The sequence below is a fragment of the Astatotilapia calliptera genome, chromosome 13 (genome assembly GCF_900246225.1).
Source record: "Astatotilapia calliptera chromosome 13, fAstCal1.2, whole genome shotgun sequence".
Classification (NCBI taxonomy): domain Eukaryota; kingdom Metazoa; phylum Chordata; class Actinopteri; order Cichliformes; family Cichlidae; genus Astatotilapia; species Astatotilapia calliptera.
Genome location: NC_039314.1, coordinates 18,909,006 through 18,930,159, shown reverse-complemented (window position 1 = coordinate 18,930,159; position 21,154 = coordinate 18,909,006). Strand labels below are relative to the sequence as shown.

Genomic DNA, 21,154 nt, shown 5'->3' with positions numbered 1-21,154 from the left:
CATAAATAGCCGTTTATCCACGCATTTCTCTGGGGACATTTCAAGAGTCACCCTCATAGTGACACACTTTAGAGGAAGTTGGGGAATCACCAGTCATTATATCCTCTAGGAACTATAAGTGTACCGTAAATCCACTGTGGGAGACTGAGTAAGTGGCAGCTGACCTGCTGGTGTCTGTAGAGGGGGGAACAATGTCAGCCTTTGCAAACTTTTACAGCAATCTATCATATTCACTGAGCCATTTTTGGTAAGACATTAACCCTTAGCAGTCTTACCTGTGTTGAAGTGTACCTACCTGTGCTCATAAACGCATACTGCCCTATAATGTTAAATGGTGAATATAAAAAAAAATATAAAAATGTTTCTACTGTTCCAGGTTGTGAGCTTTGTTGGTGCAGTTTATTTAAGGCACAAACATTTTCCATCAACTACTTCAGAGATTTGTCAGACTCTCATAACTACCACAGTGAAACATTCCAGTGAAGTTAAATACACAAAAAGATGATGCATTTTTGAGCCTGTTGAAATGTTTTGTTAAATTAAGCAAGTGCATCAAATCGCAGGTGTGAAAGTGAAAAAGAAAAAAAAAAAGAAAAAAAGATTGTCTTCCAGGTTTGCTTATCAGTTTTACACCCACAGTTATTACATTACAACGGAGTATCAAACGATATTCATAAAATTCACAATTAAAACAGAAGTTGTCATCTCAAGAGCTTTAATCATACATAGAAATTTAGTTCAACAGTACCATTCATTTAGAATGTTTTCGCAGTATGTATATTTAGTGTAAAGAGCATTGTTTTTTTTTTCTGATGGGAATATCCATAAGGATGACAGAAGCTTTCAGAAATACACCAGAGAGAGAAGATCAGAGAAGAGACTGAGTACATGACTAAGTTGTAACACCTCAGACTATATTTTCAAACACCTCAAAAGGCGACATTTATCTGTGGTTTATGTGTCCATCCTCGTTGATGCTTTTTTTCCTTTTCATTTTAACATAGGAGCAGCAGATCTTTGAATGCTTACACAAACTAAAATACCTGTGCTGCAAGCACCGTTTGATCAATGCCCTATTATAATGGAGAAACTCCTAGCACTCTTCTATGACACCGTTTTGTTGACCTAATCAAAGCCACGTTAAACTTGGGGTTGTGGTGAACTGTTTTACACTGCTTTAATGACAGAGGGTGATCTGGAGTGGAGGACATTACTGCAATCAAGTGTCATATTATAGGCATGAAAATAATTGACCACATCCATCTATTTAGCCATCCAACTCTCTAGCCATACATCCATCCATCGATCGATCGAAACATCCAACCTATCGTAAAACATAACCATGAAACATACTGTATGTGCTGTTTGTGCTATCTTAGAAGCGCCACAACAACAATTCCAACCAGCTAAAGTCCCAAGCAAAGAAAAAAAAAACATGTACAAGACAAAAGGTGGAACAGATAATTATCCTACAAATCCCAGAAGTGATTATTTTTCAATTATCCATTCCTTTTAAGAGAAGTTAAGTAACGCCACATGAAGATTTGGCAGGCAGATAGCCTCACTGAAGGCGAGTAGCTATCTTGTTTCTTTTCCCTCCAAAACTTTTGAAGCTGCGTCTTTTGTTGAGTTGGTACAGAGTAAGAAACTTCACTTCCAGAGCTGGTAATGATGGAAGCTGCTGCATTAGCATCGTGGCATTCAGTGGGCGCGCTCACGCGCAAAGACAGAGACTGTGTGTGTGGCTTTAAGGCTGGGAGGGAGGCTGCTGCTGCGCTGTTGATGCGTGCTGTGACATGGCTGCCGGGGAGGACATGGATTGGACCATGGGTTGAGCTGGCGGGGGTAGCGGAGGCTGAGCCTGTTGGGCCCCTGAGTGTGTGTTGGGGGAGGGTGGGGGTGTTGGACGTTTGAATTTGTCAGGGCTGGTGCTTCTTCTTGGGGAAGGCCGCTGTTTGACAAAAGGAGAAAGAAACGAATAAACACAGATTGCTTGTAAATCACAACCAGATGACAGAATTCTAAAAATGTCATGCAGAAAATAGAGTTTATGGCAAACAGACATTCGGAGAAATTTTGTTTTATCAATACATTTTTAAAAAGTTTATGCGTTTAATTGTTCCCAGACATAGCCAAGGAGGGTAATTGTGAAAATATCAACTCTTTTTGTGGGACTGTGCTCCCAGAGTTACAAACGACTGCAGGAAAAAGATCATGAATGCCAAGATTACATGTTTCCCCTACTGAGCTGTTCATCAAGACCTGATAACAGCAATTCTAAACTGACAAATGGAATAAACGGAAAAAAAGTAATCTTTTCGAGGTTCTGATTTCCCAGCCAGTCATTTCCCTAAAAATTCTTGTAGGGGCTAAATGGAGACAGTGGTTTGTAACATCCACATAGAAGAACAGAAAGTAAATTCATCCTAGCACACTTCAAATCCTGTCTCCCCCCCACCCTGGACCCCCACCAATTCGCATACCGCCGGAACAGGAGCACAGAGGATGCAGTCTCCATCGCAATGCACTCTGTCCTCTCACACCTGGACAACAACAACACCTATGCCAGAATGCTGTTTATAGACTTCAGTTCAGCATTCAATACAATCCACCCCTCACAACTCATCAGGAAACTGACAGACCTGGGTATCAGTTCCCTCATCTGCAAATGGTTACTGGACTTCCTGACCAACCGCCCCCAACATGTCCGGCTGGATAACCGCTGCTCATCTACCATCACAATGAACACCGGTGTACCACAAGGCTGTGTGATGAGCCCTTTCCTCTACTTCCTCTTCACCCACGACTGCAGACCTGCTGATGGTTCCAACACCATCATTAAGTTTGCAGATGACACCACGGTGATTGGCCTCATCAGTGACAACGATGAGGCCGCCTACAGGGAGGAGGTGGATCCTCTGGCTGAGTGGTGCGACAGAAACAACCTGCTGCTTAACACCGAGAAGACCAAGGAGCTCATCGTGGACTACAGGAGGAATGCTGACCCACATCCACCCATCCACATTAAGGGGACGGCTGTGGAGCGTGTGAGCAGCTTCAAGTTCCTGGGAGTCCACATCTCCGAGGATCTCACCTGGACGACCAACTGCTCCAAGCTGGTCAAGAAGGCTCACCAGCGCCTCTTCTTCTTGAGGACTCTGAGGAAGAACCACCTGTCCTCAGACATCCTGGTGAACTTCTATCGCTGCACCATCGAGAGCATCCTGACCAACTGTATAACAGTCTGGTACGGGAACTGCTCTGCCTCGGACCGGAAGGCGTTGCAGAGGGTCGTGAAAACTGCCCAGCGCATCGCCGGAGCACCACTTCCTGCCATAAAAGACATCTACAGGAAGCGGTGTCTGAAAAGGGCTGGGAAAATCATCAAAGACCCCAGTCACCCATCACATGGACTCTTCACCCTCCTGCCCTCTGGGAGGCGCCACAGGAGCCTCCGGACTAAGACCACCAGGTACCGGAACAGCTTCTTCCCCACAGCTGTCAGACTCCTGAACTCTGCCTCCTGACATCTGACCCACGTTAAACTCATGGACTGAACATACACACCCACAATGGACAACTGTACCCTCAAACACAATAATAACATGGACTGAACCACCACTCACAACCACTAGCACTTTATATAGCCTCTGTAGAAACTATCTACACCCTCACTTATCTTAACTGCACTACTGTATAGCTCTGTGTAAATAATCATTCTGTACATTCGATAATCTTTAATCCTACAACTGTTTACAACTTGCATAGTTCCCATTTCTGTATAGCTGTATATCCCAGATTCTGTAAAGTTATTTATTTCATATTCTGTATAGTTTTTCATATTTATATCCTGTTCATATCCTGTACATAGCTTGTACTCACTACAGCCTGTACATACTTATAGTTATAGAATATTCACAACATACTTCATACCGTGTACATTATAACATACCATAATAGACCCATTTCTGTAATATACTCACATATCTATATTATTGCTAATATATATTGTAATATATCTATATCACTAAAGCACTTCTGGATGGATGCAAACTGCATTTCGTTGCCCTGTACCTGTGCATGTGCAATGACAATAAAGTTGAATTCTATTCTATTCTAAACAGGGAGAATGCTAGGAGAGAGGTATAAATGAGATCCAACAATCAGGAGTAAAGTTTAATAAAAAAAAAAATACGCCCCCTACATACATTTTTAATCCAGGTAATAACTATAACACTGTACCAGCATGGCACAACCCTTCTCAGAGCAGTCTCACTCAGTCTTATGCCTCCCTGTCTGTTCCTCAGAAGGATTTAAGTCTAAACCATCCCATTATGCCAAACTTTAATGCCCGTTGCAATAGTCAGACAGTCTGGGGAGACATCTCAGGCATGTTATTCTGAGGACCAGGGTTACGCAAGTAACCCAAAACTATCATTCCTAGCATTTTACTTCTCACTTTGAAATATGGAGGCTCCCATATTGCCAGAAGAGCTTATCTCCAACAATCTTAAAAAGTTCAAGCGAAGACCAAGAACTGAGTATTACCTGAGCTGCTTTCCAGTTTTTATCCCATTTTGTAAACTGGAAGTTTATAAAACAGGACAAATGTGAAGGGCAGAGCATAAGCCTGCAAGTGCGTGGATTTTCTTGATTGAAACCTACTTCACACCTGAGTAACAGACCCCATGTGGAATTAGCTTGCAGGTCCACTGGAAAACACAGACCCTGACCTGGACAGGATAAACCAAATGCCTTCATAATCCAGTGTGAGAGCTGTAGGTTTGTAATAACGTACCCTAGAAAATGAAAAGTTGATCACTTCTCCATAAACTCTTAGTTCTGCATAAATTTGTCAAGCATAAACAGGATGCAACATGTGCTGCTGCTGTTCTTCAGATGAAGAAAAAGCCAGTGGAGAAAATACCATCAATACAATGGGCAAGCATGAACTCTGACATGCCCTGGGGCAAACAGTGCATGAATGACTGAAGATGCCTTTTCTCTTTAAGTGATCCGCATCTACTCCATAATAGCCCAATCTTTGTAATGAGCATGCCTGGACAGCAGATCTGCCCAGATGTGATGTAGTGGTCTGTGTTACTAATTAAGGCCAGTCTGGAAGAAGCATATTTGCAAATAGCCTGGGTATTCTTTCTGGGAGCAGGGCAGCCTGGGAATCAACTGGTCCCAGCTGTGAATTTCATCTGGCGCCAGTATGTGATTCAGTGTCCACCACACCGAACTATGTCTCCACTGTCTGCCAGCAGTTTTCTGTAGTCAAATAAGCTCAGCGTACTGCATCCCAGTCTCTTGATGGTGAGACTGGCAGACTGCGTGTATTAAACGGGGGCTTCGACTGGGAATGTCCAGCCTAAGGTAGGAAGGGCAGACCTGTTGTGTGCCACTGCTCGAGACTACTCTCCCTCACATCTCCTCTTGTGTGAGGTAGAGTATTATGTATCATCATTAGCTTAAGTCCTAAAAATAAACCACACAAACATGCACAATGCTAACTCCATACTTAATACAACAACTGGTACATAGCGTGTGTGTGTGTGTACGGCAGACAATGTTTACAATCATCGAGGGGATTGTTGATGGCAATTTTGTATCATCATTGTGTTCTCGAGGTCAAATATCACTACTGAATCAACAGGGTGGCTGAACTTAATTCGAGTACTTTTTTGTAAACAGACATACAAACCTAACAGTAATCATTCACTTTGTGAGCAGTCTGTCACAATTTACACACCCCAGCTCATTTCCCACTTTAGTTGATAAGGATTATGACATCCGTTTGTTTATGTAACAACTCTATATACACACACATTACTACTATCAGAACAGCGCTGTGTGCACCACACATTATTACCCCAAACCGAATCCACATTTCTTCTTACTTTCACTTTTAAATTATGAAATGATTCTGCTTTAAATAAAACTTCCACAGTATAACTACTATAGCAGTATTATAGTTAATGATATTTTCATCAAAACCAGCCTTGCCAAGGTAATGTCAGGGGAAACACTGGTGAGATATTTATATATTTTATGACTTTGTGATGCTCTTTTGGATAGGAGGCATAATAGAAACAGGTTCAAACCATGCCCCTGGTGTAAAATATTACTAAACATATCTATATCTTATTAATAAATATAAATAGATAAGTCAGTGTTGTTTTAGTTATCAGTGTGCTGAAGAGATGGACACACAGCTAATTGGAACTTAGGACATTTACGAGTTATGCTAAGTAAGTTCTAGTATTGATGCCAACAATACAAACAATGTTTGCAGAAGCCAGTATTCTTTGAGAGTCAAAATCTAGACTCCTCTACTGAGTGAATACTGGTGGACACACACAGTTTTATTCCTCCTACTTATACTCATTTTAAGGACTGTAATATCTGAAAGTCATGACATGGGAGTGTAAACAGGTTAGACCTTTAAATAACCACTGAAAAGTGACAGTTAACGTCATAGTCGTTGTTGCATTAAAGATCCACCATGCTGAAGAGTACTGTATTATCAATAGAGCTAGCCTTGACATTAAAAAATATAGACAGGGCAGTAAATTTAACAAAACAACAGGCAGTACATGTCTCCACGTGGGTGTCCTCATTTAAGGTTCATTTAATGGACGCAGCTCACTGATTAAATATAGTTCAAAGATCATGCTGACTCAGAGCAAACTGCTGCTCTTATGAAGTCACAATTAACACAACTTTTAATCATTAAACTTGTTGATCATTTCTATGTACTTGAACTGGAAAACATCTTTATACCCCCATAAAACTGAAATAATTTTATAATACGAAAGGTTATACACCTATTATTTTTATTGTCAATTGTTTACTCCTTTACAGAGCAACTAGTTTTGAGTTTATTGGTCAGAAATTTTGTTTGATGATTAATTGAGAAACCTGCCGGAAATCTGGTTTAAAAAATAAATAAATATATAAAATAAAACAAAAACGTGTGAATTCTCAATAATTTTCTAAAAGATGATGTGGGTGGTGTCACTTACTGCTACGGCATGAGAGGAGCCTCCGTGGACGTGCAGGGCGGGGGTGTTGTAGTGGGAAATGGCAGCTCTGGACAGTGTAGCTGGAGGAGTGAAGCCAACTGTGTGGGTGCCATATGAGAGACCTGTAAGAAAATGAGACAGCCAGAGGGAGAAAGACATTTTATTAAAAGTTAACATCAATTCTAGACACTTTCATTTTCCTCCTCAATACTCACTCCAAGATTACGTCGATATAAGAGGGAAGTTCTTTGTGGCTGGCAGTGTCCCGGCACAGGATGACTGTTTTATCATTGACCAAATATTTACTTTGATATCATACCTTATTGTATCATAAACTAGTACGCAGACCAGAAATGAATGTTAATTTTTTTCTGCACTATTTTTAGCATTAGGTCTGTGCCTAAAGAGAGTAAGGGTGACTGAAATATGATGGTGCTCTCCCTTTTATTATACTAACAATTATTATTTTATTCTTCTATTTTTTCCTGTACTTTTTATACTTTTGCAAATGGTCATTTATCCAATAATAATCTTTACTAAATTACCTATAGTGCCAAGATCAGTAAGCTAGGAGCGTATCCACCAGTGTTAAATTTGAGAGCAGATTTTGACTTCATTTCAGTTTTCTGACATTTAGTTTAAGTCTCATTTTAGTCGACAAAATAGGATTGTAGTAGACAAAATCTAAATTTGATTAAGTTTAATAAAATAAAGTGTAGGATGAGAATGTTTGTGTTTTTAGCTGCTCCACATGTTCACTAAGAGTCTTATTTTCATTGACATCAAATGTGAAATGTGTCTATACGTCTTGCTCTTTTCTTTCTCCCAAACATTGACATTTTATCACATTTTCAAAACAAACAAAACCAAAAAAAGCTGTACTCTTTCCCAGGGCAGGGCAAATGTGCTTGTCTGACTTTCTAGACCATTTAGCTCTGCTTGGATCTCGTCTCTCCAGAATATTTTCATTTTCAAGGCTTCAATACATGTCATTATGATTTTAGTCTTTATTTATCATCTTTTTTTCATCAGGGGGAAAAAAACAAAAACGAAAGCTCTGCGGACTTCTAGATAGTATTCAGTGTAAACCCCACATCATGGCCTGTCAGGCTCACAGTGAGCAGCAAAGTTCTACCTGAGCACGAAGCTTATATAAAATGCAGTGTGACAATTAAGCTGTAATTGTGTGGTCTTGATTTGACAGAGTACCTACAAGATTTTAAGATAAAAGCTGGAACAAAGATAAAGCTTGCTGTCTGGCAAAAAGTTGTATTAATCGCTATCAAAGGCCGTTTATTGTTGTGTTTTTACCTACCTGGTGATATTGGTCGGCTGGAGCTGGGAGAGGGAGTGTAAGGGATGGGACTGGACACGGTCCTGGCTCGCAGACCCTGTGCAGACATCTCATTGAAGTACCTAAAAGTACGACATATTTTTGTAATGCAAAAAGCAATCCAAGCATATTGTAATGTGTTAAACAGGCAAAAAGTGCTACATCAATGATGACAGTTACTCCTTGAGATGCAATGTGAAAAGCTTCTGTATGGCTACTCAAAGTGGGCTTCTGAAAGTGCTCAATTTGGCTTATTTTGTATGGGAGAAAAACACGATACATTTTCAAGTTCCTAAGGAGAAGATACTGATGTCGACGTCTGAGTGTGATCAAAGGAGCATCCTGTGCATGCAGAAAAAAGCTTTTTCCTAAAATTAACAAAAGTTTTTACTGATAATCAGGAAGATTTAATATAAACTGAGATTTTACTGCCATATGCTGCTTCTTTGAAATGGCCATATACTAAAGCTATTTAGAGCCCTGTTTTCTTCTTCCTCCTCAGCTTTTGTATGCAACAACTAACATTCAGAGGTACTGGAAGCACATCAGTTATTACAATTTTGTGTTTTCAAATTAGATTTTATTTTTTATTTAGTTCTGACCCTTATTTTTCATTTGGTTTAGTTTCTCTAGGTTTGCTCATTTCAGTTTAGCTTTTAATTTTTTGAAAATGTATATTTTTTATTAGTTTCAGAGTGAGTTTGAATCTTTTAAAGTATTACCTCGTGTAGGGCATATGCAAGGATATTTGCTCTATAAATATTTTTTAAGTTATAATTATTTTCTCTCTTTTTTTTGTTTTGTTTTTAGTTACACTTTAATAACATTAAAGTGTAACTAACTTTAAAAAAAAGTTAGCTGTGTGATCCTTGCACTCCGACTTGAAAGATGAGTGACACCCATGCATCTGATACAGAGGCCTGAACCAGGTACACAACAATAAAGAAACTTGAACTGGATAGTGTTTTACATACATTTGTTTTTCTTAAACATTACAATTTCTAGTTCTGGGAAAATGGTGGGGGTTTGTTTTACACCATCTTGCCACTGCGGAAGGAGACAAAATGCAGAAAGTTGATTTAATGTTGTAAACAACTTTGTCTTTCAACATGCTACTAAACTGATTTAACTGAAAGCATTAAACCAGTGGAATCTGTATTTGGTTATGTTTAATCATACACAATGAGCCAATTTGATCAGCAATAGTAGGAAGAGTTGGTATGTTTAAAAAACAAAAATCTGGTGGATGACCCCATACTCAGTGAAGTGCAACAGTGTTTGTTTTGTTTTAGTAAACATAAACCTTGAAGCCACCCCAAACTACTTGGTCTTGTTTTCACTTCTGAATAAAAAGAAGGACCATGTGGTACAACTTGTGTCTGAGGGTTAATTGGTCCCAGGAGTAGAAAGGATTGCACAAAGTTCAAATGGACCATTCACTCACAAACAGAAGGAAGTCTGTAAGGACCATTTAAGCCAAAATTTGGTTTCTTTTAAGTTTCATCAAGAAAGCGCAGGTCTTTCCAAACCAAACAAAGCTACTGCTAATTATTTTGACTTTTCTACATGTATCAGAAGTAAACGTGGCAGCGATAGCATGACCTGAATCTGCAGGTCAATGTTAAACATTCATTAGGAAAAAAAAGAAGCATTTTTTTACAATTAAGATGAAACACCAAGGAATGCGGAACTGATTTAAGCTCTGTGTTTTTTGTGTCTGACAGCCAGCCAAAAAGTTACCAGACACCATGTTGTCACCTTGCTTTATCACAAGCAGGCCTTTTTAACAGCAACAATGACTGCCTACTGGAAGACCAATTGTTGTGTGCCGTTGTGGCAAACACGCCTTTTGTCATTTGCATTTGCCCTACTTTTGTGCCCTCATCTTTTGATTCTCACAGGTCCCTTTATCCAACTGGCTATGTCAGCAGTATAAATGCCCAGTGAAGCCAAATGCCTCTAAGAAACATCGAGCTCCAGTGTATAGTTCAATCCATTTAACTCTTTTCCATTTTCTCTTTATTTGCTGGTATGTATGACTTTGTGTATTATTGTGAACTTTTTGATCATCTTTCTATGTTTGTTGCACCTACCTCTCATCATCCATCTCCAGACTGGATTCACTCTCCGACAGTTGTCTACACAGGGCCTCCCTGCGCTCCATTTCTCTCTGAAGCTTTCTCTGCAGCCGGATGTTCTCCTCCCTCATGTGTCGCTCCTCCTCTATATACTGGGCACGTTTCTCTGTATCTGAAAGTGAACATTGGGATTTAAACTTGACAGAATCGCACTATTACTATACAATAACACAAATTACACCTGCACTACTCCTAGCATAACATAATACCCTCTCTTTAAGAGCTGTGAATGTAACCTGGTTTTCTTGTGTAATACATTGTTGTCATTTTAGGAAAAAAGTGAAAGTAGGTCCAAAACAATCTCAACTAAGAGTAATGCAAGCAACAAGCTTCAGTATTTCTGGTGTCTTGTCACTTGGCTTAGCTTTGGGAGCACGTGTTTAAGGCTGGTCTGACATCCCCACCTAGTGGCAAAATCAAACCATAGCCACAATGATCAATCTTTATCACTTCTTGCTTTCTGAAAAACAAAAAAAAAATAAAAATATGGAAAACCTGGGCTTTCAGTCTCATTGCTACAGGTGTATAGAAATCAAATGTCTAACTGTAAGTGGTGTTATAATAAAGCGGAAGTGTTTAAGAACCACAGCGACTCGGGCTCAAAGCGGCAGACCAAGTAAAGTTGTACAATGTCACCAAATACTGAAGCACACAGAACCTAAAGGCTCCCAAAGCTCTGCTGACTCAACAGCAGAGGTCCAAACCTCCTCTGGCATTAACTAGAGCTGGGCGATAGAACGATAACAATATGTATTGCGAAATAACTTTTTCTCGATAGAAAAATGACACTATTGCGATAGACCTCATCTCTCTCTCTCTCTCTCTCTCTCTTCCTCTTATAAAAAAAAAAACCAAAAAAAAAATGAATAGCCAATAAGAAAAGCGGCGCAGAGCCGAACCAATCACAGCCGCAGCGTCACGTCACGTGACTTGTTACGTACAGCTCAAGTGCCAAGGCACACATGTGTATTTGTTTGGGAAGCATCCAGCCGCCGTGCCGGCTGGATGTAATGGAGGAAATGAGCGTGCCGACTAGAGAAAAATCAACCGAGAGCTTGGGTGACCAGGTTACCGAAGAGAACACAGATGACGGTTGCAATGCCGGAGAGATTGTCGAAAGGAAAGGCCAGAGAAGTTCTGTAGTGTGGAGGTATTTCGGCTATCTGAAGTCTGACAAAAAAAACAGAGTAACGCGCACTGTAAATTGTGCCGAAAGCATGTTCCCACAAAGTCTGGAAATACAGCAAACCTTTTTTATCACCTGAAGCAGTGCCACCCACTAGGAGCACGCTCAATCTCTGACTGAAAGCGCTAATTCGTCATCAAAAACAACCAGGGGAATCCCTGTGAAGCAGCAACAGTCAATTGAGTCGGCTTTCTCCAGCGTCAAAAAAGCTAAGAGACATAGCAACATAACGAATGCCATAGCTTACTGTCTTGCTAAAGACATGCTACCAATAAACACGGTCAACAATGAAGGATTCAAGCAGCTAATTAAGGTAATGGAACCTCGTTACCAACTCCCTGGACATAAACATGTCTCTCAGACAGCGCTTCCAAAGCAATATTATATAAGTTAGTCAATTTTGTCTCTTCTTCTGTAAAATAAACTAAGATTTATTTTTAGAATTAATATTTTGTTTCTAAGTGGAACTGACAATTTAGTAGTCTGTTTTGTTTGTTCTACTTTGAAACTTAAACGCTTTAGCAGCTACCTTTTGTGTAGTTTGTAATATTTGCCTTTATTTATCTGAAACTGGAGCCTCATTTTATGTACATCTGCCCTGTTGAACTTATTATGGGAAATAAATATTTAAATCAAAACAAGCTGCTGATTATTTCACATTTTACTTGTGAGCAACGGCACATTTAAATCTTACAAATATAGCTATTTGGCTTATATCGTGATATATATCGTTATCGCCTGAAATGAAAAAAACATATCGTGATATGAAAAAAATCTTATATCGCATGTAGTGTTGGTACTTTTTAAATAAGCCGTAAAACAAGCTGTTATCAATGTCTGCAACCAAATGCAGTGCTCTAGTATTACTCCACATCCTAGGAAAAAATAAATAAATCAAATGCTCTAATGCCCAAGGCTGCCTCTATTAAACCACCAGATCACTCCAGCCACAAACAGTTATGTATAAAGAAGAAAATAACAATCCACAAGATCATTTTGTGTGAGACAAGATCCGAAGTCTGGTTGCATTTTTACATGCATCATTTGGATTGTGATTAACTGCTCACAGTTTTCCTACTGCTCCCCTATTAGGGCTGGGCTATATCATACCGTTCACAGTAATACCGGTGTAATGTTGGGCAACAATAAGAAAATGAAATATCGCGATAGAATATGGGTAAAACGCGCATGCGCAGTGCCTTTGTTTACATACGCACGTGGCGGCGACGCAGAATGAGAAGAGCGAAAGTGGATCGTTGAATGAAACGGATGAACCAGAATTGTTTTGTAAAAATACTGCAACTTCTGTGGTGTGGAACTGGTTTGGCTTTCGTCCGTCAGATACACAACAAAGCACTATTTTTGGTAGCGCATGCTAGCGGGCCGTCGTTATTACCATGTGTTTTGGAAAATACGGCACACTTAAAATCAATCCTTTGATTTTTCTGAAAATCGACAGTGCCCCTTATAATCCCGTGTGCCTTATGTATGAATTCTGGTTGTGTTTACTGACCTGGAAACGATTTTATGTGGTACACAGTGCTCGAAAATCTGTCAAATGTTTCAGTACGACTTTGCTAAACTACGAAGCCGCACTGCTTGATGGATTGTCGGAGCATTACGGCTATCGTAGACAGGAGCCTCGCGGAGTGATACGTACTGTGCTTCAACATACTATTACCGTATTGTGTGTGTATAACCTCTTTTTAAGTTTTGTGGATATTATACATGGTTATGCTGAGGATATGTCGGCCAATTTCCACTGGAAATGCCTTTTGGTTAAACTGTCAGCAAGGAATTTGCATTTGTTAATTTTTTATATAACTTTAATGCACATAAAAAAGCTGCTTGTTTAAGTGAAAATACATTGATGGCTTTTTGCACTAATAAAGTTGAGGAGTTGTAAAGTATTTTGTCTAGTGCCAATTATATCGTCAGTTATATCGTTATTGCAAATTTTCAAATGTATATCGTGATAAATATTTTTGGTCATATCGCCCTGCTCTACTCCCTATAATTATAAACTAAGTGATAATGACGATATCACGAGTCAGCAGTTAGTCATGGAATTCGACAGGGTTCTGTGATGGGACCAATACTTTTCACAGTATACATACAGACAAAAACCCTCTCTAAATTTGAGCGAGATGCAAAACCTTCCTCTTTGATAAAGCTTTCCGTGAAGGCTGGGTCAGATCACCGTGAACCATAACCAAGTAATCCAGTGATCATATTTTTTGGGTGTGACCGGAACACTAACTCTATGGCTTCAAAATGTGGCATCTGGAAAACATCCATCCATTAAACATGTTCATGGTAATATTCTGACAGGTTGTCAGTCACCAATATTTTCTTTTTCTTTTAATAAAAGGAAGGGCACATGTAAGCACTTGTAACACTGCTTCCTTTTGGGGCAAAATAACGAGAGTCAACTAGATTAAGAACAGAGTTCAGGTTAACCATTTCAAAAGAAGGAATCGATTATGGATTACAACCTTTCTTAGTGTCTTGCATTTCGTTGCCCTGTACCTATGACATGTGCAATGACAATAAAGTTGAATTTTTTTTTTTGTTTTCTAACAGTGTACAGCTCCATTCCTTTCTTTTTCTGCTTTCCATCCAGTGTAATATGACCAGTAAATAATGATGTAACATGACTGTATATTGCATTAGAACATATCTACAGAAATATGAGTATGGAGGCACCAGGCTAGAGAGGATCCTGTTTTTTCCAAGTGAACACGCACAAGCACTTATCCGAGAATCAATTTTACCAACCACTTCCTTAATCAACACTTGAGGGCATCTCTCCCTTCAGACTGACTTTCCTTCTGATCATGTGACAAGTTGAGTGGCCACTTACGCTGCAGCTCAGTGGTGCGCAAGCTCTTCTTAAGCCTCTCCACCTCATTCTTCAGGAAGCGGATATGCCGCATCATGTTCTCTGGTGAGTCGATTTCCATGGAAACATCTCTTGGAGATGGTGGAGCCGACACAGGCTGGTCCAGCTTCTCCTGAAGGATTCTAGTTTGGAAAATTGGAAAAACAAAACAAAACACAGGATTATTATTATTATTCAAAATGTTCTATTTATTATTATTTGTATTAAAAAAAAACGAAATTAGATGTATAACCTTTAAGTTAATTTTGCATAAATGCCCAATTACATATATAAACAGATAATTAATAGTTCAGCTTACTGTTATTTGTCATAAAACTGCAATTTAAAAGAAAAGTTACTTATTGCTGTTTATTTGATTTTAATGTTTAAGTTAAAATTAATAAACTAATTACTTTTTTGTGTTACACAGACAAGCAATGAATATAAAAGGTACACTGGCACATTTTTATGCTAACTATAAAATAAAACAATGCAAACAAATATATTTCTTTCATATAACAAGTACTTAACCCATTAGTAAATGTATAAATTAATTTAGTCAAAAATGAAAAGTAAAAGTCTTTTTCCCTCCATTTAATACTATCATTTCAGTTTGTAGTTGGCCTTTTCTTTTTAAAGATATTGGGCTAAAACCATCAAGTTCATGGCATATTTAGCGTACCTTACCATTTTGGCAGTTTTTCCAAAAGAAAAGTCTTGAAATTTTTTAAAAACAAACAATTGGAAAAAGAAACACGCAACTGTTATGACTTAGTGACATTTCACCCACACGTTTATGCTCACTGGTCGATTAACTCAATCATCATTGTATGTAAACAACGTTTCTCGTGATTCTACATTTGTTTCTGTTCATGCTGGAAATGGAAAATAAACTTGCTTGTGTCGCTCTCTCTCTTGACACTCTCCTCTCACCAACAGCAGAAGAGCAAGAGAAGAGCAAGAGAAGAGCTGTGTGCTTTTAAAAAAAAGAAAAGTGTCATGTGCTACAAGGCACTTTCTGGAAAAGAGTTGCAACTAAGTTGGCAACAATAAAGTAAACTGAAGCATTCGTTTACTGTCAGGAAAGAGCAAAGGAAACTCATCTGCCCACTGAATAGAAGACCATATAAAGAAATCCAAGATAAGCCGATGTTAGCTTGTCATAAAAGATGAAAAACTTTGGAAGCTTCTTTTGGAAGTATTCAGCTGAGTCAGTTTTAAAATGTTTACCTCATCGTTTTGAACTTTGGCCACAATTAATCTAATCATTATGTATATGGCCAAAGAAAAAGAAGCACAGTATGTCTCATCACCTTTTCTCAGCCTCCAGTTTGTCCATTCGCTTCCACAGTCGGTTGACCAAAGCTTCTTGTTCCTGCTCTAATGTGTTCTCAAGGTCGATCTTCTCCCGCCTCAACTGAAAAACGAAAGATAAAGCAGAGTGTGGCAGAAAGAGAAACCTTGAAGTTGAAATGCATTCACAAGCATTCAGGATTGTGTACAAAAACACTGTATCGCAAATCCAAGATCTCAGTTCAGAGTTTGTATTCTAAAACTTAGAAGCATATGGCATTATGACATATCATAATGATTTTTTTAAAGTAGTTTAAGAACGTAAATATTTGTATTTTATTGCTAAGATTGGTGTCTTTAAGAAGCTGAGGCAGATTTTAAGGTGAAATAACTTTTGGTTCTATTTGTATCTGGCCAAGATGCACAGTGGCATCGCACTGCATCAATCTGACACGTTAATAAGCGAGTACCAACAACGAATGCCTGCACATCTCCTGTCAGGGCATGGAGACATTATGCGGTGGCTTCAGCAGGTTTGACCCAGCCACAGACCAAAATGTTCTTTCCACTTAAAATTCAGTGGGAAGAAAAAAACGTCGTTGAGATTTTTTGCATCTCACTCTACCATGGCGACTGAACAAATGGAAGTTTAAGGATAGGCTGCACTGCACTGGATGAGCAATTCTTTCCCATTTTACCATAATAAGCATACCTGTTCCAGGGTTAGCTGCTTTGAAATGGTTTCGTTCTCCATTTTCTTGATCTTTTTCATGAGCTTGTTAACCTGGAACTCCTGCTCCTGCTCCAAATGCTGCTCCAACTCAGCCTTCTCATGCTGGAGCTAAAATTTAAAAGGAGAGAGCAGTGCATTGACAGATGAAGAGAAGAAACAGATGAGTAAAAAGGGAGCGGAGAAAAACAAACTCACAATGAGACATGTAAAAGCTGTTTGATGACCACAGAGATGACCACGGCTTATACAATGAAATAATAATAAAAGACAGCGTCATTAGACAATTCCACTGGTTTCAGGGTAAACTCCCCAGAAGAACAGACAATATAAAATAATGTTTTGGCAACCCAAGTAATCACTTTTGGCAGTTCACCAGCATGAAAAAGGGTGCGGCTCAGTGCTGATTCAAAATGGGACAGCTCTGTGATGGATTATATAACTGATTACTCATTATGGGGAAAGAGATGCAAATTCACTTAAAGGAAAAAAAATGGAGAGGGAAATATAACCATTTCCATCATGCTGTTGAGAAAAATAACTAGAAAACCTCAAAACATCAGTCTGTTTAAACTTACAATGACTCCATTCATGGAGAGTCGAGTGCTCTGCAGTATCCTGGATGCAAAACCAGGTTACCAAGTTGTGCCCCACCCAAAGTGCAGGCATTTTTTCCTAATTAAAGCTAACCATTTTGTTTTAATAAGGTGCCTTGCTTCAGTTAACACTAGAAACTATTTTATTAAAGCAATCCAACCCTTTATACTGTGTGAACATTATAAACAGACTCAAGAATAAATGCCAGACTATGAAGTCCTTGGAGAGAGATTATATTCTACTAGGCTCTTCTGTAAGCAGAGGCTCTTTCTGACTGGCACCAGAACAAAGGCAATGTTGGATGGGACTCTGTTTAGTATCATGTGCACTAATAATAAGTATTAGAGGAAAATAGAGAGTTTCATCGGCTTCCTTTAAAATAGGTAATGTTGTTTTCAGTACCATCAACAAAAATGAAGAGGGTGGGATATTAGGAGTATGCAGCCCAGTACACCTTTAAGGTCTCAATTTTACATTATCAGGGGTGTTTTTTGGTGTATTTACAAGATAATAGATAATATTCAGCACAGCCTATTGTCATGTGAATGTTTAATATACAAGGCACAAGTTTAAAATCAGGGCTGGGGTGCTTGTGTTGTTGGGTTATTCAAATACGGACAATGCAGCTAAAAAGTGGAGCAAAACTAATGGCTGGGAAAACCCAAATAAAACAAAATTTGTCCCAAAAATGCTTCTGCGTAGAGTCATTTGCATGCTCAGTATTATAAGTTTTGATATTCAGTTGATTTTTCCATCTGTCGCCCCAATTTTTAAGCAACTAATCTACCGACATAAGTAGATACAAGTCTGTTGCATGTTAAATTCTAAGATAGGAATATAAAAAAAGCCCAAATAAGTAGATCTGTATGACCTTAAGCGGGTTTTGCTAAGACATTTGCATGCATCTCTTTCACAGCCCTACTTCTTTAGATATCAACAAACCATTAGTCACCCTACAGCTATCTATTCAAAATATGAGAGCGAGTGCTATATGCTCTGTAGTTGGGAAAATACGATGTGGAAAACAGACTGAACCAAATAACCGACAACAGGAGGAGAGTAATTTGAGAGTCATTTAGACGTGCTAGCAGCTGCAGTGAAGTCATCTTGAGCTTTTCCAGGCTTCAGGCAAGTAGAATTGCAGTTGATGATAATGCACTAGCTGCTGTGTGCATAGACAAGCACCCCGCACATCATGAACAAGAGCAACAATACTTAAGAAATTTGCATAACACAGCATGAAGAAACGATATACCACACTGACGTTTGTGATCAGTAAGATAACAGGGGAAAACTTTAAACTAATGTTACACTATTCTCCACTCTGTGTGGCGTAAAGAACTCCAAAATGTGCGTTAAAAGTGTGCACCTCCCCATCCAATCTTGTTTCTATCACTCACTTGCATGAGTTTCCTTGACAGTTCATTGGTGAGGAATTCTTCCTCCTTCTCATAGTTGACTGCCAAGGTTTCCTTCTCCTTCTGAAGAGCCTGGATTTTCTTGAACAAGGTGTTACTGATAAATTCTTCCTCCTGTTCGGCTCTCGCTTGCTGTGGGACAGAAAACACAAAAAGACACAGCGACAGAAGAGATATCAGTGACATAAACTCTTGCTTCTGGCACATCACACTGTTTTCACCTTTATCCTGATTAAACTATAACTTACTGACAGTGAGGGGAAACATGCACCAATCAACTAAAGACTGCTGCAGTGATGCTTGCCAGCCAAAGAGGAAGCATAATTCTTTCAAATGACTCAAGAGATATTGCAGCAATGGGTGACTGAGAGAAACATGGGCTGGGGGGGCGGATAAAGAAATGTGTTGGGACAGCTAGCATTACACTGCTTGTGATACATGCGTCCTTGCCACTCTCAAATTCACCCATCCCTTATCTCTCCTGACCTCAAAAATAAATTCTGCTTCGTTGGCCGTTATGAAAAACAGCGCGGATTATAAAAGCCAAACAGCTAGTTAAACTTCACAAATTTACACAGAGGGTGGACAGTGTGAAAGTGTGGTTGGGTTTGCAGACATTTAGAGCGTGGCATTTAGCTAGCTCGCTAAGTTTGGCCTACATATTTCCCCATCTATCAAGCAGATCGGTTACACATTTTTATGAAGCTAGGACTGATTAACCGAGCATGAAGAAATATGACGCATCAGTCGGTGCCAAGGCTTCTGGTGGGCTATTTATTTTCACTCAGTTACCATATCCATGTTGGCCATAGCGTGGTGACAATGCCGAGCAGTGAGTAATCAGCTGACCACACATCTACAATCAATCTGTTAACTCGCATCGTGAGGTGCCCACCCAATTTTTTGACGTTTTTTTCTGGTTGACGTTAGCAGTTCATCTAACGTTAGCCACGATTAGCAACACAAAATAACACAAAGCAAAGTAGCAAGATATCGCAGCTCGACCATCTAGCAGACGTTGTCCCGCTGGCTAAATTAGCAGGTAGCTAATGTTAATAGGGCTAACATAACAGCAAAGAATTAGGGCCGAATTCAGGTAACATTTCCACGTAGCACTCATTCAGCTTTTATCAAACAACACTCGCTAGCGCTAACTTACTCTGTCAAATGCAAAACAGCAAACGGGGTGGGGATAGCATCTCGCTAGTTAGCTAGCTAACATTACTCACAATGGTGACGCTAGCTTTGCGGAGGTCCCGATTCTCCTCCTGCAGGGCTTTGCACTTGAGTTTAAATGTTTCCAGCTCAATTTTAAGAACTTTATTCTCCTGCTGTAACGAGGCCAGTCGGTTGGTCAGTTCCTCCAAACGAAACTGTGAAATGACTATGCTCGGTTTCCCCGAATTTGAAGCGGAGGACGACATCGGGGTGGCGGAGCTGCTCCCCGCTCCATCGGTGTCGCTCTCGCTTGCGCTGTCCGCCATGGCTGTGCGACGGTGTGTGTGGTGGAGAAGAGAAGACGACGGCAGCTGCAGCGTTTGAGGAGCGCAGACAGCAGAATGGTACACTGCGTGACCTTGCACCCGCCTAACGGTATAGCACCCCCAGCAGGATGTCTCCAGTACTACCTAATACACCCATAACATGAAATGCATCTTTGGAAACCCAATCCGAGACAGGATTGCCAGCAAAATGGGAAACTTAAGACACAACACCGCACCCTAAACCACGTTTTATGCCTAACACGACAACATCCTTCAAGTAAACACTGTATAACCCTACTTATACAGTGTTTACTTGTCAGCTGTTGTGTTGACAATATGACATTATGCTCATTTTATACAATACTGTGAAATAATATTTCCCGGCCTTCTGGACTTCTTTCTTTTTGTATATTTTTCACTCTTACATGTTTCAGATCATCAAATATGCTTTAATATTAGACAAAGATAACCAGAGTAGTGCCGAAGTATCTCGATCAGATTTAATTCCAGATTTTGACTAGGTTGCTCCAAAACTCTCATTGTGTTTTTTGGAGCCATTAAGAGGTGGACTTGCTGGTGTATTTTGGATCATTGTTCTTCTGTATAACCCAAGTGCATGTGCAAGTGCATGGACTGATGGCCAGACATTCTCCTTCTGGATTTTCTGGTAGAGTTGTAATGAGATACAGACCTTCCAGAAGTTCCTTAGGTGGTGTTCTGGTTCTTTTATGATGACATGGTTGAGTCATCGATTCGGCAAATTCTGGTAATTTGCCCAATTCCTGGGAAGATGCACTACTGTCCCAAGTTTTCTCTATCTGTGGATGTCAGCTCTCACTGTGGTTCAATGGAGTCCCAAACCTTAGAAATGGCATTGTGAACATTTCCAGACTGATAGATGGCAATGACTTTGTTTTGCCTGCGTCTTTGAGTTTCTGTAGCTCCTTAATAAATGAAATCATCGTTTAATAACTGCATTTTGTGTTCACTCAGGTTATCTTTTTAACATTAAAATCTGTTTGATTTTCTGAAACACTTAAGTGTGAGGATTGTGCAAAAAGATAAG

The 21,154-nt window shown here is 39.5% G+C and overlaps 1 protein-coding gene across 1 annotated transcript; it reads right to left on the bottom strand.

Moving 5' to 3' along the window:
- Positions 1–380: 380 nt before the first annotated feature.
- LOC113035562 (coiled-coil domain-containing protein 6) lies at positions 381–20,229 on the bottom strand. The gene is made up of 9 exons (XM_026191203.1): positions 19,834–20,229; positions 18,587–18,736; positions 16,572–16,700; positions 15,880–15,983; positions 14,549–14,709; positions 10,455–10,611; positions 8,344–8,444; positions 7,029–7,150; positions 381–1,951 (listed from the first exon to the last, which is right to left on the bottom strand). Exons 1-9 carry the CDS (start codon positions 20,086–20,088, stop codon positions 1,748–1,750), a joined length of 1,383 nt encoding a protein of 460 aa, XP_026046988.1. The 5' UTR covers positions 20,089–20,229; the 3' UTR covers positions 381–1,747.
- Between the last annotated feature and the right edge of the window lie 925 nt (positions 20,230–21,154).